General features: G+C 45.4%; 1 protein-coding gene across 3 annotated transcripts in view; it reads right to left on the bottom strand.

The window, feature by feature from the left end:
* The window catches only part of LOC147526178 (transportin-1-like), a 68,816-nt gene extending 42,871 nt beyond the window's left edge, over positions 1 to 25,945 (bottom strand). Inside the window, exons 1-4 of one of the 3 annotated variants that reach the window (XM_086630147.1) lie at positions 25,937 to 25,945; positions 21,884 to 21,997; positions 17,650 to 17,725; positions 6,237 to 6,386 (exon numbers count right to left, since the gene is read on the bottom strand). In XM_086630147.1, coding sequence (XP_086486273.1) covers positions 6,237 to 6,386; positions 17,650 to 17,725; positions 21,884 to 21,997; positions 25,937 to 25,945 — 349 coding nt within the window. Of the gene's footprint in view, positions 1 to 6,236; positions 6,387 to 17,649; positions 17,726 to 21,883; positions 21,998 to 22,129; positions 22,226 to 25,936 lie in introns of those variants that run through there. The other 2 variants (XM_086630146.1, XM_086630149.1) reach the window with 2 other exon arrangements.
* Positions 25,946 to 26,311: the final 366 nt, after the last annotated feature.

Genomic DNA, 26,311 nt, shown 5'->3' with positions numbered 1-26,311 from the left:
AGAGCTTACACACTATGGCAGGTCAGCTGTAGCAGTTGGCTGATTCAGATCCAGCAAACAGATAGGACAGCCCAAAGAGTCACCAATTCCATTTCCAGCACACAGAGAAATCCCAGGAAAAAACAATTAGGTGACAGGAATGGGGAAGGCTGCTTATAAACCAGGACCAATTATGAGTCCATTCTGCCTGAACTAGCAATCTCCCAAGTGACAAGTGATGAAAAAAAGCTTTCCTAAGCTTTTTAATTGAGCTAATTCACCATATATCCTTTTTCTTTGGAATAAAATGCTAAAAAATTACAGAGCGAAGGACATTCTGGGCAAGACACAAAGATATTTTGCATTGTGTTTCCTTTGATGCAATAAGGCTAGACAATCCAAGAAGACAAAGGGCAAAAATTAAGACAGAGGTAAAACAATTTTGCGGCTCCAAAAGTAGTTTATATTCAGTTGTCTTCATAATTGCAACTGAATAGAAAAAATAGAAAAAACTCCCAAAAGCCTATGGAGATCTATGGAGTATAAAGCCTATTTCTCCTGAATATTATGGTCCTGCAAAGAATATCAGATGCATTAATAGAAAATACATATTTTATTGTTGCTGAATCTTTCTGGTTTTTTAAAAAAATTAAACTGAACTTCATAAACAGAACAAAATAAATGGATGTTCTTGCCTCCTAGACAAAGTACTTAAATTGCAAAATTGTCTCCCTGACTTAGATCTGGCACAGGTTTGTAGAATTAACACAAGTTGAGAAACAAAATTAAGAATGAAATTCTGGGAACTCCTCTGGACCAACATGTGAGAGAAGTCATAAGTCTTAAAGAGTTGGTAGTTTTGGAAAAGAGTTGGTTTAAAATCTTTTCAAGATCCTAGAAGTTTTCAGATAACAAGTCTGTCTGTACTTGTAGTATGTGCAAGCTTTCATAGCTAAAGGAAAGACTATTTAAAAACTACTTAAGCGTTCTTCAAAAAGGCTTATCCTAGACAACAACAGGACAACCTAGGAGGAAACACTTCCGGGTGTGTAGGCAAGAAGCAACTTGAAGTCATTGTCCCCTTGCAACAGACACACATGCAGTTCAGACCATACATGTCATTATGAGCTTTCTGCAAAGGTCTGCAGAGAAGCCATTTAATGTTGTGCTAGGTGGTGGGGTTTTTTTGTTTGTTTTTTTTTTAATGATGAGGAGACACTTTGGTGGGGACAAAAATAAATAAATAAATATCAGACTATCAAGAACTTAAAGAGGCAATAGGTATAGCATTTGAAGCTTTGCAAAAGGTTTTAAGAACAATGAGGAAATAGCCATATAAAATAAAAGTTTTAGGCACTTATGTTCATGTTAAAAGAAGTCTACATGAGCTTCTAATGAGCTTCATTCTCCTTTCAAATGTGAAATATTTCCCACCTGCCTGCTGCTTTAGTTAGCCAGCAGGGAACAAAAGGCACCAGAGATTTGCCTTTGTGGCTTTCTCTGCAACATAGACAGAGAAACAAGGACATCAGAAGAATAATCAAAGTAAAGAAATAATCAATTTAGTAGCTTGCAACTTTTTGACAGGCTTGGGCTAGAGTTGACAGTTAAACAAGGCCTTTCCTTCTGACCAACATACTAAGCTGCAAGGTTAGAAATTGGAAACTGAAAAAATCTTTATAAAGGTGGTCTTTGATTTGTAATGAACTGACGTACAAATCAGTATTACAGAATCTGTTGATATTTCACTTGACAAATGTGAAATCTAATAAGTACAGCAGTTGAGCTAACAGCAATAAACACGAGAGAATAGACTCGGGGGATGTCAGAAATTGTTAAAAACAGAAATGTAATTGTCACAACATCTTTTATGTCATTATTCCAATTACATGCAACCCTAGTTTATAGCATCAACTCTATAACAAAAAATTTGAACATAAAGAAAAAACAACTATGCTTCAGTACTTTCATATCAATAACAAGACAGGGGAAAGGTTGGGGGTTTTGGGGTGGTGTTTTGCCTCTGTAGCTCCTAAAGTTGATTTCTGAACTCCTCAATTATAAAAAGCTTAACTTCGTGACAAAATTCCCCCCCTCATAGGGCAATCATTAACTTTCACTTTCCTTCTGCAATGAAGCTCTCCAGTTCCACCACTACTCCTAAACACTCAAAGTATTTCCCCTGCTTGCTTTTAAGCAGGGAGCTACACTAAGGTCCTGCCTAGACTAGAATCCCCAGAAAGTTTTAAGAACAGTTACAGACACTTCCTAAATAGATGCATTTATTTCCTGGTAAGTTTGTGGGTCTTCAACACATGCAGTTGTCTTTTTTGAACTCAAATCCATATTTCAATGTTGGCACAAGGATTTTTAAAATCTGTACCACAGAGCACAGTGAAGTTCCACACTGTTACTCATTTGGGGGTTAAAACAGGGAAAAGCTAAGTAAGGATACAACAATGCGTAGTCACCATTCGGTCTCAAATCACAGTTCCAAAATAGATTCTATTGCCATCTTCATTGTCTTCAGTGAGGCGACTTCTGAGAACACAATTAATCAGCTTGCCTCCATCTTGGTTAAAAGGTATCAGCTTTTGTCTGGTTAGCACCAGATGCCAGAGATCACAAAGGCTGCATTACTTCTTCCCTGATGCTATTTTGATGTACTTGCTCATCTTTCTCTCAAAATTCCAGAGATCTTATTTGCAGTTGGCTCATTAAATTGATAGCACTTGAACAGCAAAAACACGTACACATCTCAAAGAGCAGCTATGAATAGCACATGCCAACTCATAGGCTAACAAGGCAGCCTAGGCAGGTAGTAACAAATTTACACCTAGCTAGTATCAAGAGATCAGAGTACTGGACCAATCTCACTATTAAGACAGAAGCCTACAAGGATCCAACATTTAACTACTTCATACAGGAGGGTGCAAAACACACTACAAATAACAACTCTTATTATGTAAGCATACAGTTCATCAGTTGGTACCATCTTCAGAGTTCACATATGCTTGAATAATCCCTGCAAGAATCACTTAAAGCTCAACAGTAATTGAGCTACTAATCCACAAATGTTTCCTACTAGGAAAAAATCAAAGAATAAATTGCTCAAAACCAAACAAACAACAGCCCACACCCCATCCCCTCCCCCAGCCACTACCACCAAACTACCCTAAAACAGTAATCCAAACAGAGCTGTAATATATTCTTATATTCTTTAGTCAGCTCCATTGTACTCCACTGACAATTCCTATGAACAAACAAGCACAACTCTTCTACAACCTGAAATCACAAAAGTACCTGACACTCAAAGACTTGTTCTACTGTCATTAAGAAAATGGGGCATTAACAAAATTCACAGTAAAGCAGCTTCACAAGGGATGAAACAGCAGGAAAAAGTAAAGAGATGGACATTTTTCTCTAGTCCAAAGTCCTTAACTCAGATGTCTGAAGAAGGAATCCTACAGAAAAAGCAAAGAATTCTAAAGGAACAATAACTGGTAGATTATTTTATAACAGAAATCATCTGACATAAGTTGAATTCCTTTCTGAACTTGCACCTGCCTCTGTTTTTTTCTACTGTACTTCAATACATGTTTATTTTAGTTTTTTCTAGTTTTTGGAGTAGATGAGGAAAATTACTATAATTGTAGTAATTGGAAGAAATCATATTCTCAAGGAGCAGACAGAAAAGCAACATTACCTAGAAATAAGTAAAAATAATGCAAACACATGTTATGGAAGAAGTGTACTAAAACACAGTATTTAGGAAATCAGAAATCCATGCAACAAAAACACTTCTAGCTGATGTTCTGATCACCACACTTTATCTACTGTTTTCTGACAGAAGGTATTTAAAGAACAGAAACTCATTATGTTAATGCGTGTCACACATGGTATAATGATTCCCTGAAGGAGTGTGCATATGAGGGGGCAGTGAGGAAATCAGCTAACAGAAGTGTTTCACTAATGCAAGTGTGTCCTGGTTTCAGCTGGGACAAAGTTAGTTCTTTTTAGCAGCTAGAAGAGCTCTGTGTTTTGGTTTTAGTCTGAGACTTGCTCTGAGAAGAACACTGACAGCACACTGATGTTTATAGTTGGCACTGAGGCCTCAAGGACTTTTCAGCTGCCGGGTTCTTGCCAGTGTGCAGGAGCACAACAGGATGGGGGGGGGCATGGCTGGGACAGAGGGTCCACAACTCTCCTTACGATTTGTGCTTAGACTTAGAATTGAGGGCCAAATTGGCCAATTAGTATTTCATATCATGCAGCGTCATGCCCAATATAAAAGTGAGGGACAGCTGGAAAGAAGGGCCTTTGCTCTTCCGGGACTCTCACTTTTGGACACTCAGAGTGCTCTCTCTCTCACACTCTATTTTCGGGCCTCTCACTCGTTCGGGATTGCGGTGTCAGGACTTATCCATTTTGGGATCATTAGTCCAGGACGGGACAGGTCTTGGCCACTGGGTGGTGAGCAATTACACTGTACATCACTTGTTTGTATATGTTATTATCGTTATACATATGTATATATTCATATATTAGTAGCAGTAGTATTAAATTGTTCTTATCTCAACTCATGGGTCTCCTTCCCTTTTCCCCTTTAATTCTCTTCCCCTTTGTCATGGTTTGATGTGGGGGGGAGGTTCTGGTGGCAGAAGCTGCCCATCAGAACAGGACTCCTATCCCCCTCGGGGCTTGAGCCAATCGGTGCCTCTGCAAATTGCCCTATTTACTGTCCTATTTACGTCGGGACAAAGGAACCGGAAAGGTGTGCCTTTGCCCAGGAGCAAGGAGAAGGGAGGGGGGCGCTGCCCCCGCGCCCGGCACCACCCGCTGAGGATGGCCATGGCAGAGCCGCTTGGGGAACTCAGGGAGAGCCCCACTCCCGGGGTGCCCACCGGGCCGAGTTCACCCAGAGAGGACTGAGATCTGAGAGAAACGGCCACACAGATCATCCAGGTCAGTGAAGATGGAACGGGACAACGTGTGCCGCAGCTGAGTTCCCCTTGGCAACCAGTGGTGAGACGGCGAGTGCTCCCCCTCGCAGCTAAAGGCGGTCCTCGGGGGAGCAGAGACCCACTCACAGGAGAAGAGATGCCAGAGCCTGAGTACGGTATGCATCTAAAGTCCGTGGGACAACCCCCGTCGATGGGGAGGTGTTTTGTTAAAGGAGATGCCTGAGCCTGAGACTATTGTGAATAATGGGCACAGGTCGAGGCGCGTTTACACATTTAAAGTCTGTATGAGGACCCACGCCAGAGCGAGTGGCAACAACTCCCTAAGAATCCGAGACTGTGATAAAGCCCACACCGGAGCAATCTGTTGGGGAAGGATTGCATCCTGCGGGTAGGACTCACGCTGGAGAAGTTTGTGGATTTTTCCCCGTGAGTAGGGGATCCACTGGAGCAAGGGAAAATGGTGTAAGGACTCCTTCTCCTTTAAGAGAAGCGGCAGTAACAACATGGAATGAACTGACCTGCACTCCCCCATTCCCTGTCCCCCTGCTCTGCTGGGGGGAGGAGGTAGAGCTGGGAAGAAAAGGAAAGGGGGGTGGAGAGGTGTTGTTTTTAAGATCTGGCCTTGTTTTCTTTTTATCCTTTTAAGTAACTGGTTTTGCTTGTCTTTATTCTTTTAAGTAACTTAATAAATTGTTTTGCTTTCAGAAAGCCGTGTCTGTTTTGCCCGGGACCATGGTTGGAGGGTGCTCCCTCTGTTCTTGTCTTGACCTTCAGTCCTTTTATGATATTTTTCTCCTCTCCACTTTACTGGAGTGAGAAACCGGCTGCGTGGAGTTTAGTTGCCAGATCAGCCTAAAACCATGACACCCTTCCCCAGGGAGTGGGGGAGGGTGAGCAAGCAGTTGTGTGGCTTTAGTTGCCAGCCGGCCTAAACCAAGACAAAGTGGAATGCTGAAGTAGTTGTGAAGTCAGACCTTTACCTTGTTCCTGTTTTTAGGTATAAAAATTGACAGCAAGCTGAATTTCAGTAGATTCAAATAAACTTCTAGTCAGTCACGTTTCAAGAGATATGAACTGAACTGCTAAATCAATTTTAAGAGAATAAGAAGCAAAAATAAGTGTGACTTTCATATATTCACACTGAAGATGAACATCAGCATCAAAACATGGTGTATTTCTGACAATTATCAGAAGCAAATGGTTTTAGGAGTTCAATAACTCTCATGAGTGCAGCTCTCACTTATATCAGCAACATTTTTAGTGTGCAGAATACAGCAATAAGAGTAAACTTACCTACAGTAGCTCTAATTAAGGGGGAGGAATCACCAATGTTGTTTAGACATTCGCTTTTAATGAAGTCAGTTACTCCATTTGGAAAGCTGTGAAAATGTGCTTTTACATTATTCTTCAATATGAGACCACTCAAGGAACGTGTCGGTTCATCTACAACAGAAAATTACATTGAAACTTCTATGAGCTCATACGAAAAAGCAGATTTCCAGAACAATGCCACAAGATCAAAGCTTATAGTGAGAGATATTAATCTTTTTTTCCTTATCTCTCCTTCTAAACACACCCATCAATTCACATAGCAAAGATTTTTAGTTTCAGAGTTCACTATTTCTATTTATTCAAAATTAGAATATCAGTATTGCAAATTTTACATTTTAAGAACGTTTGGTATAGATATAAACAAGGAAGAGATCTGAACTCATGGGATATAGGAGACTCATGAAAGAGATATTAGTAAACCAAAGACATTCACACATTCTGATTATACTGACAGGCTTGCTGTAGCACTATTACTATATGAAACAGACGACAACCCAGCTTTCACCATAGTAAGACCTAGAAATGAGGTAGAGACCGTGCAGTAAGTCCGCCATACCCTACTCCCACAAAAAGACAATGATCAATTTTTCTACAAAATACTGTACTTCCTTTAGATACCAGCTGTTCTATTAAATTAATAACTAGAGAAAAAAAGAAAAAAGGCTTTAAACAATGGTAACAGATAAGTACTATATAGCATGAACCATAAGAAAAAAGCCACCAGAACTGACCTGAACAGAGTAATAATTTAAGTTTAGACAACAGTTTGAGTTGTCTTCACTGAGCTCTTTTTGACAGCAAATTCCTCTAAACTATTAGGACAAGAAGAACAGTGGAAAAAGAACAGCTTTCAGTTATACTGGAGCAAGCTCATGTTTAGTTCTTCAACCAAGTGCATGAGTAACTTGGTATTACTTCTGAAACATGCTGAGAGAGAGATCTGGATGTTCTACATGGAAAGGATTACTTTATAATATAAGAAAATTTAAATTTACAGCAATTCTAATCAGCAACACTAAGATAATTTTAATTAGTATTTTAGACATGTGTTTGAATGTTTTCTGTATTAAGATGATGTTGTTGAATCTCAGTAGGCAGCTAAGCACCACACAGCTGCTCGCACACTCCCACTCAGTGGGATGAGAAAGAGAATCGAAAGGGTAAAAGTGAGAAAACTTGTCCGTTGAGATAAAAACAATTTAGAATGATAGAATGGTTTGGGTTACTCAAAAAGGGACCTCAAAGATCATCTAGTTCCAAACCCCCTGCCATGGGCAGGGACACCCTCCATTACATCAGGTTGCCCAAAGCCTCATCCAACCTGGCCTTGAACACTTCCAGGGATGGGGCAGCCGCAACTTCTCTGGGCAACCTGTTCCAGTGCCTCACCACCCTCAGAGAGAAGAATTTCTTCCTTAGATCTAATCTAGACCTCCCCTCTTTCAGTTTAAAGCCATTGCCCCTTGCCCTATCACTAGACGTCCTTGTAAAAAGTCCCTCTCCAGCTTTCCTGTAGGCCCCCTTTAGGTACTGGAAAGCTGCTATAAGATCACCCCAGAGCCTTCTCTTCTCCAGGCTGAATAGCCCCAACTCTCTCAGCCTGTCTTCACAGCAGAGGCGTTCCAGCCCATGGATCATCTCCATGACCTCCTCTGGACCTGCTCCAGCAGCTCCATGTCCTTCTTGTGTTGGGACCCCAGAGCAGAATGCAGCATTCCAGGTGGGGTCTCACAAGAGCAGAGTAGAGGGGCAGAATCACCTCCCTCGACCTGCTGGCCACACTTCTTTGGATGCAGCCCAGGACACGGTTGGCTTTCTGGGCTGCCAGCGCACATTGCTGGCTCATGTTGAGCTTCTCATCCACCAGCACTCCCAAGTCCTTTTCCTCAGGGCTGCTCTCAATCCATTCTCCGCTCAGCCTGTACTTGTGCTTGGGATTGCCCCGACCCATGTGCAGGACCTTGCACTTGGCCTTGTTGAACTTCATGAGGCTCTCACAGGCCCACCTCTCCAGGTCCCTCTGGATAGCATCCCTTCCCTCCAGCATGTCCATCTGTCCTGGGTTTGGCTGGGATAGTTAACCTTCCACAGGAAAAGCAGGAAAGGGGTAAAGATCAGGCAACTGACTGGAATTAATCATAGGACTATTCAATACCGTATGCATCAAGCCCTGGGACTATAAATTGAGGGAGCTCGCTGAGGGAGGGACTTTTTCGCATCGTTCCACCCTTGGAGGGTTTGGGGGGTTCCAGGTTCCACAGTCAGGGTGGTGAGCATTTGTACCGCTCCTTTGGTACTGTTCTCTTTTTATTAATATTATTGTTGTTTTTTTACTCTTTTATCAGTTTCTTTTTACACTGTTTTATTGTTGTTTTGCTTGTTTTCAAGGTTTCTTTTTTAAGCTGTTTTATTAAATTGTCCTTACCCCAACCTGTGTGTTTTACTCTGTTTCTTCCAATCTTCTCCCATCCTGCCAGGGGGGAGGAGTGAGCGAGCAGTGGTGTGGTTGCTTAGCTGCCAGCTGGGCTAAACTATGACACCACAACACCACAGAAGTTGATGTCGTCAGCAAACTTGCTGAGGGTGCACTCGCTCCCACTGTCCATGTCACCAACAAAGATGTTAAATAGCACTGGTCCCAGTACTGACCCCTGAGGAACACCACTCATCCCTGGCCTCCACATGGACATTGAACTATTGACCACAACTCTTTGAGTGCAACCATCCAGCCAATTCCTTCTCCACCAAGTGGTCCATCCATCAAATCCATGTCTCTCCAGTTTAGAGACAAGGATGTTGTGCAGGACAGTATCAAATGCTTTGGATAAGTCCAGGTAGACGATGTCAGTTGCTCTTCCCTTATCCACTAACGCTGTAACCCCATTGTAGAAGGCCACCAAATTTGTCAGGCACAATTTGCCCTTAGTGAAGCCATGGTGGCTGTCACCAATCACCTCCTTTTTTGCCCCATGTGCCTTAGCATAGTTGCCAGGAGGATCTGCTCCATGATCTTGCTGGGCACAGAGGTGAGACTGACTGGCCTGTAGTTCCCTGGTAGGTCCCATGGACCTGTGCACCTTCAGGTTCCTTAGATGGTCTCAAACCTGATGATCTCCTACAGTGGGCAGTACAATACCTGTTTCCAGGAAGACCCAAGTTTAACAAGTTGTGGCAGCTTAACAAGGCTGACAGAAGTTTAAAAACAGAAAAACACACCAGATACACGTGTAGGAGTACAACAGACCTAAATCCAGCAAGTCAGAAGCATTCAGACACAGGAGCCTGACAGAGCTAATGCTGGAGGAAAAAAAGTTACGCTTTTTGCAACTGAAAAGTAATACCTCTCTGGTGCTAAAATAAAGCAAATCCCTTGAGCTACACATAAGATATCTTAGAGGCATGCCTCAATGAGACAGCAAGCTTTGCAAAGTTATTTGCAAGCAAACTTTTATTTGCAAATGAAGTTGTTTGTCTTTGGCCTGAGTCTTATGCCTCTGCAGGCTACTTGGTATAACCTCCATTGCAGTAAAATAATTTTAATCAACAGTTACAGAATTTCCACATTCAGGAGCTGTCACCTAAATGGTTCTTTAAGCACAGTTTTCTCTGCAGCTGTTTCAACAGTGGCAAAAACTGAATCAGATTCATCACACCTGCTATCAAACTGTTTCTCATGCACTACCTATCAAACCACCTTAAGTTCCATTGAATAAGCCGTCAATGATGTTGGAAGCTTATTTCCATGGCTCCTTCTGCTGGGATGGTATGGCCATAACAAAAGCATGAACTTCCAACAGTACAAGTATCTCTACTAGCGTCTCCCTCCCAGAGCTCCAGCATCAGCTGGTGACTCAGATGACAGCTCTGACTCAGCGAGGGCGGAGTCAAGAGTGATGGTGGCACTTTAAAAGGCTGTGTAACCACTATTTCAGCAAAGACACTGAGGTGAAGGGTTCGGAGAAGTCGGATCGCGTCAAAGGACCTTTCCTTTCCTCAACAGGAAAACAGTGACGAAATCAGCCAAGGGACAAGCACTAGCGGTGAGGTTGCCCCAGCGCCCCCCTCCCAGAGCTCCAGTGTCAGCTGGTGACTCAGAGGACAGCTCTGACTCAGCGAGGGCCGATATGTAGCACCTGTGACCGCACCCCCCACCTTTAAGGCCGTTGCAGGAGCGCGTGCAGGGTTCAGAGCGTGCATGTTGGCCCGCAGCAGTCGGCACAGGCAGGGCGTGCGGGAAGGGCAGAGCTCTTTCCTGGATCAGGGAGGCTGACACAAGCAGTGGCCGTGTCTTTCCCTGAGGGACACACAGCTATGGTTGCCACTTGGCTGAAAGCCAGCACCAGGAAGAATGTGGTGACTCAGACAGAGGTCCCATGCAAACACGTGGCTGTCCAGGTCTCTGGCTGCACAGAGTGCCTGAGCCTGTCACTGGAAAGCAGCAGAGACAGCTGTGTGCACTGTGACCAGGTGAATGATCTGCTCTGCCTAGTGGCAGAGCTGAAAGATGAAGTGGAAAGGCTAAGGAGTATCAGGGAGTGTGAGAGGAAGATCGACTGGTGGAGCCACACCATATCATCCCTGAGGCAAAGGCAGCAGATGGACGCTCCGCAAGAAGCAGATCTCCTACCCTCTTCCCACCAGGCTGAAGGAGGGGACCCTAAGAGACCAAGGGGAATGGAAGCAGGTCCCTGCTTGGGGTGGCAGGCGAGCTCCCTCCAGGCCTCCCTCACCTACCCAGCTGCCCTTACACAACAGGTATGGAGCTCTGGAAACTGAGGGTCCAGCAAATGAAGAGGAAAATATAGATGAGGGCCCATCCACGGGGTTACCTAAGGTGAGTCAGTCTGCCCCACACATTCTGACTGCCTCTGGTAAAAAAAAGAAAAAAAAGGGTAATTGTCATAGGTGATTCCCTTCTGAAGGGAACAGAGGGGCCAATATGTTGACTGGACCCAACCCACAGGGAAGCCTGCTGCCTCCCTGGGGCCCGCGTCAGGGACGTCACTAGGAAACTCCCTGGTCTGGTACAGCCCTCTGATTATTATCCGTTACTGGTCATGCAGGTCAGAAGTGATGAGGTAGCAGAGAGAGGTCCAAAAGCCATCAAAAGGGACTTCAGGGCATTGGGGCGATTAGTTGAAGGGTCAGGAGTACAGGTAGGGGAAGGGACCTGGGGGTCCTGGTGGATAGCAGGATGACCATGAGCCAGCAATGTGCCCTTGTGGCCAAGAAGGCCAATGGCATCCTGGGGTGTATTAGAAGGGGTGTGGTTAGTAGGTCGAGAGAGGTTCTCCTCCCCCTCTACTCTGCACTGGTGAGGCCGCATCTGGAATATTGTGTCCAGTTCTGGGCCCCTCAGTTCAAGAAGGACAAGGAACTGCTGGAGAGAGTCCAGCGTAGGGCCACAAAGATGATTAAGGGAGTGGAGCATCTCCCTTCTGAGGAAAGGCTGAGGGAGCTGAGTCTCTTTAGCTTGGAGAAGAAGAGACTGAGGGGGGACCTCATTAATGTTTATAAATATGAAAAGGGTGACTGTCATGAGGATGGAGCCAGGCTCTTCTCACTGGCATCCAATGATAGGACAAGGGGAAATGGATATAAGCTGGAACATAGGAGGTTCCGCTTAAACATGAGGAAGAACTTCTTCCCAGTAAGGGTAACAGAACACTGGAACAGGCTGCCCAGAGAGGTTGTGGAGTCTCCTTCTCTGGAGATGTTCAAAACCCGCCTGGACGTGTTCTTGTGTGATCTGATCTAGGTGGTCCTGCTCCGGCAGGGGGATTGGACTAGATGATCCTTTGAGGTCCCTTCCAATCCCTGACATTCTGTGATTCTGTAATACTTTGGTCTGTGGTGTAAAGCACACTAGCTCTTTCCCCTAGCCAACGACCTTGGCAAGACTGTAGTATAGACTGCCAACAGAGCCCTCTTCAGGAGGGGAGAGGAAAGAACTGTTTTCAGTACAACTGGGAAAGTATTATCTACTTTATGAGTCCAACATATTTTCCCCTACTTGTCCAAAAGTGGATGCAAGTATATTGTAACTACTGAATAGCAGTTCTAAAGGTCTATCTACCTTGCTTAGGCAGGACTAATGAGGGACAAAAGACGGCTGTTGGTTCGATTCAAAGCAAATCAGCTGACATTACAGTGGAGATCTCTTACAGGCCACTGGACCAGGAAGACTGAGTGGATGAGACATATCTACAGACAGATAGGAGCAGTCTCACGTTCACGAGCCCTGGTCCTCATGGGGGACTTGAACCACCCTGAGATCTGTTGAAGGGACAATACATGTGGGAAAATAACCAAAATTGGGGAAAATAATAGAGAAATACGGCTTTGCAAAGTGCAGCTCAAAGGCTGCAATATTAGAGCAGCTTTGAAGTGAGACACAGTTGCTGCTCCCAGGACAGATACGGCCTGCTGGTTGGATGGAATGAGCAATGTCCTTGAAGTGGGGAGTAGAGTGGTACGAAGGTACCAGGGCTCATCCCTGTTATCAGGAGCAAAGAACATCTGGTGGAGATAACCGTCTAATTGCCATCAAGGAAGATGGATTGCAATTGCTGCCTCAGCAATAATGGTAAAATCCTGTCCTTTAGTTGAACTTTGCTCATTATAATGTCATTATAATACCAAAACACACCTCCACCTCAAAAGCTACCCGCCTCCAGGCTGCAACCACCCCTCACTGAGCATGCGCTCTGAAATTCTTCTAATCTATACCTTTAAATCAAAGTGAGAAAAATTTACACCCATCCTAATAAAGGTATGTATGACTAAAGTCACTCAAGCTCCACCTGAAAGTAAAGAAATAGTATAAAATGGTGAAAGAGAAAGGGGATGTTAGGGAGAAACCCTCCATCGAAACATCTGGGATCAGTTGACAGACTGGACCTCTCTTTTCCCCCCTCATAGGGACACCTATTGGGTAAGAGCTCTGTGTTATGCACATTTACTTACTAACATCTTGCTAGCTAGTTAGTATTATCACTGATCAGTAATCGTTTTATATTATTCTAATCAAATCTGTTTTCGCAGTCACTATCACCGGCTATCTTCAAATTTGTATCCTGTCACGAATAAAATATATATATATGTGTTTCCAGAAACTTTTGAATTATCATGAGGAATTTGGTCCATAGCACTACTAGTGTCGGTCCCTAATAAGTGGGCGAACCACCCTCCGATTCACCAGGCTGCCAAGGGAAGGCAGGGGGAGTTGGACCCAAGGGTCTCGCCTGACTTCAGACACTGATAGACTGGTGTTTGACCTCAAAATGTGACAATACAGCAGGGCATAGGCAATCCAGGAGGTTCCTGGAATGCATTGATGATAACTTCCTTCTCCTTCATAAACTCAAAAAGGAAGCCTATTGAGGGTGGAAGCAAGAACAGGTAGCCTGGGAAGAACACCGAGAAATTGTCCGAGCAACCAGGGATCAGGTTCGGAAAGCTAAAGCCCTGATAGAGTTAAATCTGGCCAGGGACATCAAGGGCAACAAGAAAAGCTTCTATAGATATGTCAGTGATAAAAGGAGGACTAGGGAAAATGCGTGCCCTCTCTGGAAGGAAACAGGAGACCTGGATACCCAGGATATGGAGAAGGCTGAGTTACTCAATGACTTCTTTGCCTCAGTCTTCACTGGCAAGAGCTCCAGCTGCACAGCCCAAGTCGCAGAAGGCAAAGGCAGGGACTGTGAGAATGAAGAACTGCCCACTGTAGGAGAAGATCAGGTCCAAGACCATCTAAAGAACCTGAAGGTGGACAAGTCCATGGGACCTGATGAGGTGCATCCACGGGGCCTGAGGGAACTGGTGAATGAAGTTGCTAAGCCACTACCCATCATATTTGAGAAGTTGTGGCAGTCTGGTGAAATTCCCACCGACTGGAAACGGGGAAACATAGCCCCCATCTTTAAAAAGGGGAAAAAAGAAGACCCAGGGAACTACAGGCCAGTCAGCCTAACCTCTGTGCCCAGCAAGATCATGGAGCAGATCCTCCTGGCAACTATGCTAAGGCACATAGAAAACAAGGAGGTGATTGGTGACCACCAACATGGCTTCACTAAGGACAAATCCTGCCTGACTAATTTGGTGGCCTTCCATGATGAGGTTACAGAATTGATGGATAGGGGAAGAGAAACTAACATCATCTACCTGGACTTGTCCAAAGCATTTGACACTGTCCCACACGACATCCTTGTCTCTAAACTGGAGAGACATGGATTCGACGGATGGACCACTCGGTAGATAAGGAATTGGCTGGATGGTCGCACTCAGAGTTGCAGTCAACAGCTCAATGTCCATGTGGAGGTTGGTGACGAGTGGTTTTCCTCAGAGATCAGTACTGGGGCCAGTGATGTTTAACATCTTTGTTGGAGACATGGACAGTAGGATTGAGTGCACCCTCAGCAAGTTTGCAGATGACACCAAGCTGTGTGGTGTTGTGGACATGCTGGAGGGAAGGGATGCCATCCAGAGGGACCTTGACAGGCTGGAGAGGTGGGCCTGTACGAACCTCATGAAGTTCAACAAGGCCAAGTGCAAGGTCCTGCACGTGGGTTGGGGCAATCCCAAGCACAAGTACAGGCTGGGCGGAGAATGGATTGAGAGCAGCCCTGAGGAAAAGGACTTGGGAGTGCTGGTGGATGAGAAGCTCAACATGAGCCAGCAATGTGCGCTGGCAGCCCAGAAAGCCAATCGTATCCTGGGCTGCATCCAAAGAAGCGTGGCCAGCAGGTCAAGGGAGGTGATTCTGCCCCTCTACTCTGCTCTTGTGAGACCCCACCTGGAATACTGTGTTCAGCTCTGGAGTCCCCAAAACAAGAAGGACATGGAGCTGCTGGAGCAGGTCCAGAGGAGGCCACGAACATGATCCGAGGGCTGGAACACCTCTGCTATGAAGACAGGCTGAGAGAGTTGGGGCTGTTCAGCCTGGAGAAGAGAAGGCTCCGGGGAGACCTTCTAGCAGCCTTCCGGTACCTAAAGGGGGCCTAACAAGAAAGCTGGAGAGGGACTTTTTACAAGGGCGTGTAGTGACAGGAGAAGGGGCAATGGCTTTAAACTGAAAGAACATAGATTTTGATTAGATCTAATGAATAAAGTTTTTACACTGATGGTGGTGAGGCACTGGAACAGGTTGCCCAGAGAAGTTGTGGCTGCCCCATCCCTGGAAGTGTTCAAGGCCAGGTTGGATGAGGCTTTGGGCAACCTGGTGTAGTGGAGGATTTCTATGCCCATGGCAGGGGGGTTGGAACTAGATGATCTTTAAGGTCCCTTCCAACCCAAACCATTCTATGATTCTATGTGTCAGAATCTATTTTCTACAGACCTTCTTATGTTATCCGATAGTTGTGTTTTCCCCTTCTTAAGGTGTACGCGTATCAGTCTGGAATGGAACAAAGAGTAGGAGATGCTGACTGCTGCAAAACGGTTGCTTTAAAGTATTGAATCTTGGAAGGGGAGAATTAAGATCTGGCAGGTTGAAAGGGGCAAGAAAACTGGGGGGTAGTAGTAAATTAAACTCTAAGAGGTGCTTGGGATCAGATTGCACCGCTATCTCTCATAGGTACATCAGGTAGGCCTTCTGTGAGGCTGCTGAGAAGCAGCTGTTGCTTCAGAGAAACTCTTGTCCTGCATCAGTGACGTTTTCAGTCACAATCTTTTGTCCTGGGCAGCTGGTTTTAACTTTGTACTTCCAGTTCAGGAAACTTGCAGATTATAGAAGGTGCCATAATTGAGTCTGGTGTTGGTGCTTTTCATAGTACTTGTCAAGTTCAAAATATCCTGTTAACATTGCTTGGGTAGGACTAATCATCGAATCATGGAACCATAGAATGGTCCGGGATGCAAGGGACCTCAAAGATGATCTAGTTCCAACCCCCCTGCCATGGGCAGGGACACCCTCCATTAGATCAGGTTGCCCAAAGTCTCATCCAACCTGGCCTTGAACACTTCCAGGGATGGGGCATCCACAACTTCTCTGGGCAACCTGTTCCAGTGCCTCACCACCCATCACTAAACACACATCAGTATCTAGAATCTCAAGCTCAAGCTCAAGTGGTGAACAAAATGAAGAAAGGGAAATTGGCAAGTAAGGCAGTGTTAGAAAGTATATTGGGGATGGGAGGGGAGACATGGAGCAACCCTCTTGCCATATACTTTGTACCAACTCCAAATCCCACTATCAGACTTACTCCATTTTTCTGTTAATGGTATAAAGCACATGAACAATTAAAGTATGATAGCATACTCATTAACATGTCAGTATTGAATACTTTATATCTACACTAGTACCTTGCTCAAAAATTTTATATCCTGGCCGATTCAGGTCTTGAAAGTTCTCCCTCTCAAATTTGAGGCCTTAAAGATTGTGAGGAGATTTCCTACATAGAACACACAACAACATTGGGATATACTCCAGTCTTCAAACATTAAAATGCACTTTCCTCCTCCTCAAGTAAGCTGACAGCACAACCATAACACTAGTTCAAACACAATATAAATGTTCTTGCTGATGCTTTTAATGTTACAGGGTCACATGTAAGTAAAGCCTAATGCAAAGTGAAAAAAGCAAGCATTCAAAAATTCAGAGGCAAAGCACTAGAAGGCAAAAAAAGCACTGGTAGCAGGACACTAAGGAAAAAAAACAAAACCCCCAAAAAATCAAACATTAAGTACAAATGTAAAGATGACAGAAGATGTGTCAAAACGGATCTTGAAATCAGTCTCAGTGGCAAAGATCTCACAAATCAGTAGCTGTAGAAGAGTTTGACACACCCTGATCATTACTAAGGAACTGCCTGAATTAACCAACTGGATAAGGCTACACAGTATACCATGAACAGTTTATACTAACATCCATAAAAATAAGCCAACAGTAAATAATTACATTTTATCATAATTAAGACTTGTGAATCAAAATTCTGACAGACGTATCTTTGGACAACTCTAGTACTTGATCTTCAAAAATATTTAACAGGTTGATTACTAGGGAGATCACAATTACTACTTGATTTAGCAGTACATTATAGAATGCATATAGTCATGATTCATCACCATGAAGTGCAAAGTTATTCCACAATTTCATGATAGTCTGATAGAAGTATGATGCTCCCACATTTCTGGGAAGATTACATAGGACATTTAGAATATAATCTATTCCAAGTCTGAAACTACAAGCACCAACATATTATCAGATCTTTTTCCACAAAGACTCCTCAGAGGATAAGAAGAGTTCCACATGATTATGGAGATCAACCAATCAGCAAACTGACTATAGAAATCAGCTTCCTATTTCTTTTAAACTAAATAAAATAAATTAAAAAAGAAAAAATAGAATAAACCAGTCAATCTCTCAAGAGCTTACCTTCCGACTTCAACTTCGTAAGAACAAAAATCAGATAGCTGTTGAAATCAGGATACTGATTGAGTTGTTCTAGTTTCTGAAGACAGAAGCCATTAAGGAAATTGGAATCTTCACACACAGCATTTATAGCTTTCTGGATACTATGATTATTAAGTGAGTTATGTACTACTGCGTCATTTCAACATCTGGATGGATGAGAAGCTCAACATGAGCCAGCAATGTGCGCTTGCAGCCCAGAAAGCCAACCGTATCCTCGCTGCATCCAAAGAAGCGTGGCCAGCAGGTCGAGGGAGGTGATTCTGCCCCTCTGCTCTCGTGAGACCCCACATGGAACAGGTTGCCCAGAGAAGTTGTGGCTGCCCCATCCCTGGAAGTGTTCAAGGCCAGGTTGGATGAGGCTTTGAGCAACCTGATCTAGGGGAAGGTGTCCCTGCGCACGGCAGGGAGCTTGGAAGGGACCTTAAATATCATCTAGTTCCAACCCAAACGATTCTATGACAGATTTCAGAAGAGCAAACTTCAGCTTGCTTAGAGCTCCATTGAGAGGGATTCTGTGGGAAGATTCCATGGAGGATAAAGGAGCTATCGAGTGCTTGGAGTTTTTCAAGAATGCTCTCCTGGAAGCACAAAACCAGTTCATCCCCTTTAAAGGTAAGGGAAGTAGGTGGAGCAAGAGATCCCTTTGGCTTAACTGCAAGCTTCTGAGTCTGCTCAAAACCAGAAGAGAAGCTTACCAGACATGGAAAAGCAGATGAATACCCATTGAGAACTACAAGGGCATTGCCAAGGCATGCAGAGATGAAGTTAGAAAAGCAAAAGCTCAGCTGGAATTGAAATCGGGCAGAGATGTCAAAAACTACATGAAAGCATTCTTCAGGTATGTAAACAACAAGCAGAAACAGAGGAAAATATTGGCCTGCTGTTAAACAGGAGAGGTAAATTAGTCACCAACAACACTGAAAAGGCAGAGGTTCTCAACACTTTCTTCACCTCTGCCTTTACCAGCACTGTTGGGCCCCCAGCCTTGGGAACAAAAACCCAGGTTGATGCAAACACAGACCCACGGTCAGTGAAGGAAGAGTTGGTGTGTGAACTATTACAGAAGCTTGACCCCTACAAATTGATAGGCCCTGGCGTTATCCACCTGAGAGTGTTAAGAGAGCTGGCTGACGTCGTTGCGAGGCCGCTCTCCATAATCTTTGAGAAGTCGTGGAGATCAGGGGACGTCCCAGAAGACTGGAAGAAAGCTAATGTCACCCCCATCTACAAAAAGGGCTTAAAGGAAGATCCAGGAAATTATACACCCATCAGTCTTACTTCAGTCCCTGGGAAAGTTATGGAACGGATCCTCCTGGGGACTATCACAGGTCAAATGAAGCACATGATTGGGAAAAGCCAGCACAGATTCACCAAGGGCAAATCGTGCTTGACAAACCTGATCGCCTTCTATGACAAAGTAACCTCATTGGTTGATGTGAGGCGAGAGGTGGACACTGTCTACCTGGATTTCACCAAGGCTTTCGATACGGTTTCCCACAGACTCCTAGAGAAACTGATGTGTTACAGTCTGGACAAGTGGTCTGTGCGGTGAGTGGGGAACTGGCTGACAGGCCACACCCAGAGGGTGGTGGTCAATAGCTCCTTTTCAAACAGGCAACCTGTCTCAAGTGGAGTCCCCCAGGGATCGATATTGGGCCCAACGCTGTTTGATATCTTCATAAGCGATCTAGATGATGGGATCAAATGTACCCTGATGAAGTCTGCTGACGATACCAAACTGAGTGGGGAAGTTGACACTTCAGAAGGGAGAGCCACCCTGCAGGAAGACCCGGGTAGGCTGGAAGAGTGGGCTAAGAAGAACCTTATGAAGTTCAACAAGGACAAGTGTAAGGTCTTGCACCTGGGAAAACATGATCCCACAGGCTGGGATCTACCCAGCTGGGGAGCAACTCAGTGGAAAGGGACCTGAGGGTCCTGGTGCACAAGCAGCTCAATAGGAGCGAACAGTGTGCTGCTGCAGCAAAGCCAGCCAACAGCATGCTGGGTTGCATCAACCAGGGCATCACCAGCAGAGATAAAGAAGTCATCATCCCACTCTATTCAGTGCTTGTCAGGCTACACCTGGAATACTGTGTTCAGTTTTGGTCTCCGCTATGCAAAAAAGACGTGGACAGGCTGGAGAGGGTCCAGAGAAGGGCCACAAAGATGATCAAAGGACTCAGAAGCTTGCCACATGAGGAAAGGCCAAGAGAACTGGGTTTGTTCAGCCTTGAGAAAAGAAGGCTTAGGGGAGACCTTATCACTGTGTTCCAGTATTTAAAAAGGGTGGCTACAAAGAAGATGGAGACTCCCTTTTTACAAGGGGTCACATGGAAAAGATGAGGGGTAATGGGTAGGAGTTACTCCTGGGGAGATTCGGATTGGACACGAGGAAAATTTTTCACAATGAAATGCTACTAAGTAGCATTTCATAATACAACAGTCATTACAAAATTTTGTGGAAACAGTCTCAAAGGATGCTTTTTTTTTTCTTTTTAAGTTATAGGACATGGCCCGTCAAGTTGTATTAGAACATTTTCCCAAAACTGATAATACAATGGTAAAAATGTGCCACTTATCTAACCTTTACAGGCCAACATATGAGGACCTCCTTGAAAGCACAGGTATTTAAGCACAGCAGGGAGTTACCACTGCCATTTAAGAAGAATTTCAAACATCAGTTAACAGCACTTTTGTTCAGTAAATTCCTACTCATCTTCAAGACAGACAGCATCACTTATATTGCTCATCCTGCACATACACTGCTATTTTTCAAAAAATAAACCAGATGTCATTAAGTTATTTGAAGCTGAGCTTTAAAATGTAGTTTTACATGAAAGCTACACTATAAACATTTTCATATTTGAAATACTAAAGAGCATCTGTTTAAGTTTGAGGCATTATCAGAACACTTAGCCACTTCTGTATAGTATTTCTCAAAAGGAAACAATAGCATCTTAAGAATCTGAAACACAGCTGCAAGAACAAGATAAAAACTACCTTCACCTTTCCGATAAGAACAGAAGCCTTTCGAAGTTTGACCACATCTGTTAGGAAAGCCTAGAAGTCAAGTAAATTTTGCTTCAAGCTAAACTCCCGAAATAATATATATCTAGTTTTTCTTACCTACATAAATGAGTTCTGTTGTTTTCTGTGAAGAACTTCAAGCAAATGCCTTAAAAAGGGATCAAGATGCTAAACTCATATCCTTCATAGGAGGATATCCTTTCAGGACTTCTAGATATTTCAAAGCACTTATAGTTAGCTCAAGGAGCAAGAGACAGTAGATGAGTGCTTTATTTTTCAAGATTTATGCTTCTATTAGTCTTAACATAAAGTTTTCCTCTCAATCTTTGTTCCTTAAAACCTTGTTATTTCATCACTTCTACAGTCAAGGGGGAGGGGGGGAAACAACACGACACTCAACAAACCAACAATCCACAACACTAACATAAAACGCACTGCAAAGCTGCACAAGAAGCCACATACAGTAGATTTCCCCCTTCTCGTGAAACGTAAAGAGTGTAACAAGCACTCAGGTTCAGGATTCTAGGCAAGCAGAAACATCCTCACAACGTAGCAAAACGCAGCGTCAGAGTCAACAGGCCAACGAGAGCATGCAGGCAGCGGCTCCACCAGGGACACTCCTCCCACCAGCTACGGCTTTCACCTTGAATCCCAGCGCCAGATTAGTTTAGGAAACCCCCGCTCACCTCCGCGCCGCACCGCCAACTCAGCCCGGCGGGCGGCGGCCTCCCCCCTCCCCCGCCCCCTCAGCCCTCTCGGGAGGATCCACGGCGGCTGAGGGCTGGGCGCTGGCAGCAGCCCAGCGTAGGGTAACCTGGGAAAGCAGCAGATACTGAAGCAGCCACGCCAGAGCCAGGACTTTAAAAAGAAACAAAAAAAACAAACCTTGGCTCCAGGCTCACAACAGGTGCCCGGGCTCCCGGTGGGGGAAGGCAGCTCCACGGCCTACAGGCCGCCTCGGCGGTTCAAACGCCGCGGCCACCCGCTCTGACGGAGGCTCGGCCCACAGCACTCGCTATGGCGGCTTCCCAGGCAGGTCCGGCTGCGGCCGCGCAGCCCCCAACCAGCGCCCCTGGCCTCTCCAGCGCCCGCCCGGGCCGCCACGGCCCTACTCTGCTTGCCTGCCCACCCCACCCACCCGCGCGGTATAGGCCTCGACCAAGGATACTTGTTGCACGGCTCTCTGCGCGGTGGTGTCCGGGGACTGGGACTCCTTAAGCAGCTGCAGGATCTGCTGAAGTCCCTGTTCGTCAGGCTTCCACTCATACTCCATCTTGGCTTGCTGAAAAACACCAAACGAGCGGCTGCGATTAGCGGCGCAGCAGGCCCCAGACAGGGGAAAGCAAGCTGCGCGGCACTCGGCCCGCTCTTACCCACACACCCCACCGAGCCTAGCCCCACAGACAACACTGACCTGCTTCTACCACCGCTCGCTGTACACCACACTGAGCGAACTGAGTCACGGCGAATTTGCAATCTGGCCCTAAGAGCCGCCTCGCGTCCTCCTGGGTCCTAGCGCCGGGCACGCTTCCGCCCGCCTGAGCCGCCTCGGGCCCGCCGGCGCCGCCGTCAGCCTTTCCCCAGTGCGTCCCACACAGTCAGGAGCCTGGAGACAACAAAACAAGAGCCCTTCAATCCCGGGCGGCAGAAAACTGGGCGCCTCCTCCACAGCTCCTCCCCACCATCACCCGAAACCAGAGAGAAAGCTCCAGCAGCCTCAACAGGCGAGGGGTGAAGCAGAGCCTCAGTTCAGCCTTCTCGGGACAGCTGTGGCCACTCATCCACACTGCCTGGCAGTTGAGCTAGAAGGCTGCTGCCCACGGAGTAGAAGCAGGGATGCAAATGCAGACCCAGGAGTTAGGAATGTGCTACCTGCTTTGCTCTCTGCTTTACTTCTATGTGATTTGATTTAATGCTGGGCAGATTTCATAAGTTCTCAATTTCATGTGTAAAGAGGGAATAGGACCAACTACACGAGGAGGGAAAGATACTCAAACTACTTTGAATACCTACTGTATCTTATCCTTAGCTTCAAAATATATCAGAGGAAATCTCATGTCAAAATTAGCAATTTTTGTGTATATAGAATAGAATAGACTATTTCTGTTGGAAGGGACCTACAATGATCATCTGGTCCAACTGTCTGACCACTTCAGGGCTGACCAAAGTTAAAGCTTGTTATTAAGGGCATTGTCCAAATGCCTCTTAAATACTGACAGGCATGGAGCATCAACCACCTCTCTAGGAAGCCTGTTCCAGTGTTTGACCACCTTCTCGGTAAAGAAACGTTTCCTAATGTCAAGTCTGAACCTCCCCTGATGTAGCCCTGAACCATTCCCACACATCCTGTCACTGGATCCCAGGGAGAAGAGATCAGCACCTCCCTCTCCACTTCCCCTCCTCAGGAAGCTGTAGAGAGCAATGAGGTCACCCCTCAGCCTCCTTTTCTCCAAACTAGACAAACTCAGAGTCTTCAGTCACTCCTCACAGGACATGCCTTCCAGCCCTGTCACCAGCTTTGTTCCTCTCCTCTGGACACATTCAAGGACCTTCCCATCCTTCTTAAATGATGGGGCCCAGAACTGCACACAGTACTCAAGGTGAGGCCGCACCAAACACTGAATACAGCGGGATCATCACCACTTTTGACTGGCTGGTCATGCTGTGTTGCACCCCAGGATGCGGTTTGCCCTCTGGGCTGCCAGGGCACACTGCTGACTCCTATTGAGCCTGCTACCAACCAGCCTCCCCGGATCCCTTTCTGCAGGGCTGCTTTCCAGCCACTCCTCTCCCAGTCTATACTTGTGCCCGGCGTTACTCCATCCCATGTGCAGAATCTGGCATTTGTTCTTGTTACATTTCATGCCATTAATGATTGCCCAATGTTCCAATCTATCCAGATCTCTCTGCAAGGCCTCTTGTCCCTCAAGAGAGTCAACAGCACCTCCCAGTTTGGTATCATCAGCAAACTTGCTAATGGTGCATTCAACTCCTATATCCAGATCATTGATAAAAATATTGAACAGAATTGGCCCTAGAATTGAGCCCTGAGGAACACCACTAGTGACCAGTCGCCAGCCAGATGTAGCCCCATTCACTATAACCCTTTGAGCTCTACCCTTCAGCCAGTTCTTCACCCAGCACACTGTGAACCTGCTCATCTCACAGTTGGACAACTTGTCCAGAAGGATGCTGTGAGGGACAGTATCAAAAGCCTTCCTAAAATCCAGAAAAACTACATCTGCTGCCTTCCCTTCATCCACTAGGCAGGTGACCTTATCATAGAAGGAGATCAAACCAGTTAGACAGGACTTTCCTTTGTGAACTCATGTTGACTGTGCCTGATGATTGCATTATTCTTTAAATGATCTTCTCCATAATTTCTCACGGAACTGAGGTTAGACTAACAAGTCTGTAGTTCTCTGGGTCTTCCCTCATGCCATTAATCATTGTCCAATGCTTTTATATATAGAAATACATATGCATTACATACATATTATATATATATCACGATTTTATATGTATTATACGTATGCTACTGGCCAAAATAAGAACATACACTGCTTAAAACTGGTCTAAAATATGAAAATGAAAAACAGTAATTCCTTAGCTTTTTATAATCTTATTTTTAGTCACTATGTTTGTAATCATCCTGCTTACATCCCACTTTAACTGAAAACTAGTTTCACTTTTTGCTTCCTCTGCTGCAGCACAGTACTTGATATGAGTGCCACACGTGCTGCACGTCACAGCGGCATCAAGGACAGGGAACATTAGGAGAGGGACTTTTTACAAGGGCATGCAGTGATAGGACAAGGGGCAATGGATTCTTCAACATCTTTGTCGGTGACGTGGACAGTGGCATGGAGTGCACCCTCAGCAAGTTCGCCGATGACACCAAGCTGTGTGGTGCCGTCGACACGCTGGAAGGGAGGGATGCCATCCAGAGGGACCTCGACAGGCTGGAGAGGTGGGCCCGTACCAACCTCATGAAGTTTAACCAGGCCAAGTGCAAGGTCCTACATCTGGGTCATGGCAATCCCAGGCACAAATACAGACTGGGCGGAGAATGGATTGAGAGCAGCCCTGAGGAGAAGGACTTGGGAGTACTGGTGGACGAGAAGCTCAATATGAGCTGGCAATGTGCTCTTGCGGCCCAGAAGGCCAACCGCGTCCTGGGCTGCATCAAGAGGAGCGTGGCCAGCAGGTCGAGGGAGGTGATTCTCCCCCTCTACTCTGCCCTCGTGAGACCTCACTTGGAGTATTGCGTCCAGTTCTGGAGTCCCCAACATAAGAAGGACATGGACCAGTTGGAGAGGGTCCAGAGGAGGGCCACGAAGATGATAAGAGGGCTGGAGCACCTTTCCTATGAGGACAGGCTGAAAGAGTTGGGGCTGTTCAGCCTGGAGAAGAGGAGGCTCCGGGGTGACCTTATAGCGGTCTTCCAGTACCTCAAGGGGGCCTACAAGAAAGATGGGGAGAGGCTGTTCAGGAGGGCCAGTTGTGATAGGACAAGGGGTAATGGTTTTAAAATAGAGGGAGGTAGATTCAGGTTGGATATTAGGAAAAAATTTTTTACCATAAGAGTTGTAGAACACTGAAACAGGTTGCCCAGAGAGGTGGTGGATGCTCCATCCCTGGAGACGTTCAAGGCCAGGTTGGATGAGGCCCTGAGCAACCTGATCTAGTTGGAGATATCCCTGTTCCTTGCAGGGGGGTTGGACTAGATGACCTTTGAAGGTCCCTTCCAGCCCTAACGATGCTATGATTCTATGATTTAAACTGAAGGAGGGGAGATTTCAATTAGATATAATGAAGAAATTTTTTTCATTGAGGGTGGTGAGGCAGTGGAACAGGTTGCCCAGAGAAGTTGTAGATGCCCCATCCCTGGAAGTGTTCAAGGCCAGGTTGGATGAAGCTTTGGGCAACCTGGTGTAGTGGAGGGTGTCCCTGCCCATGGCAGGGGGGCTGGAACTAGATGATCTTTGAGGTCCCTTCCAACTCTAACCATTCTATGATTCTGTGATTCTATGATTAGTGGTTCCTAATGGTGTAGCTCAGGTAATTTGCTGTATGGCTCTTCATCTCACCTCCCCAATGCTTTCAATTAAATCAGCATTTAAGTTACAGTCAGCTGTCCAGTCTCAGGTGCTAAGTGTCCTGAGTCAACTTTCCTTCTATTACTATGAGCCACCACTCTTGAAGGAGCCAAAACTACTACCCACAGCATAGTCTCTAGCAAAACAGCAAAGGGAACCATCATAGGTAACTAATAAGACAGGCAGTGTACTTATAATATCTACATATATGGATAATGAGGACAGTGAAAGAGGGTATTGATGAATCAGGAAAGCATGCACACCAGAATAAGAAGCAGGAAACAGCTCCATAGCAGAGAAGTATACAGCACAGCACGAGAGAACAAAACTAGCTTTTAAAAAAACAACCAAGAAACAGGACATGTTTCTTAACCTCTTCTGTTTAAGCAATTGCCATAGTTATCACAGGGCTGTTTGGAAGACAGATAGCTAATGCAGCATACCTCTTGAGAGCTTATCGTACTGAAATACCTACAAGATGGAGTCAGTAAGGTAAG

Source organism: Tauraco erythrolophus, chromosome W, assembly GCF_009769465.1.
Source record: "Tauraco erythrolophus isolate bTauEry1 chromosome W, bTauEry1.pri, whole genome shotgun sequence".
Taxonomy (NCBI): domain Eukaryota; kingdom Metazoa; phylum Chordata; class Aves; order Musophagiformes; family Musophagidae; genus Tauraco; species Tauraco erythrolophus.
This window is presented reverse-complemented; position numbering and strand designations above follow the sequence as displayed.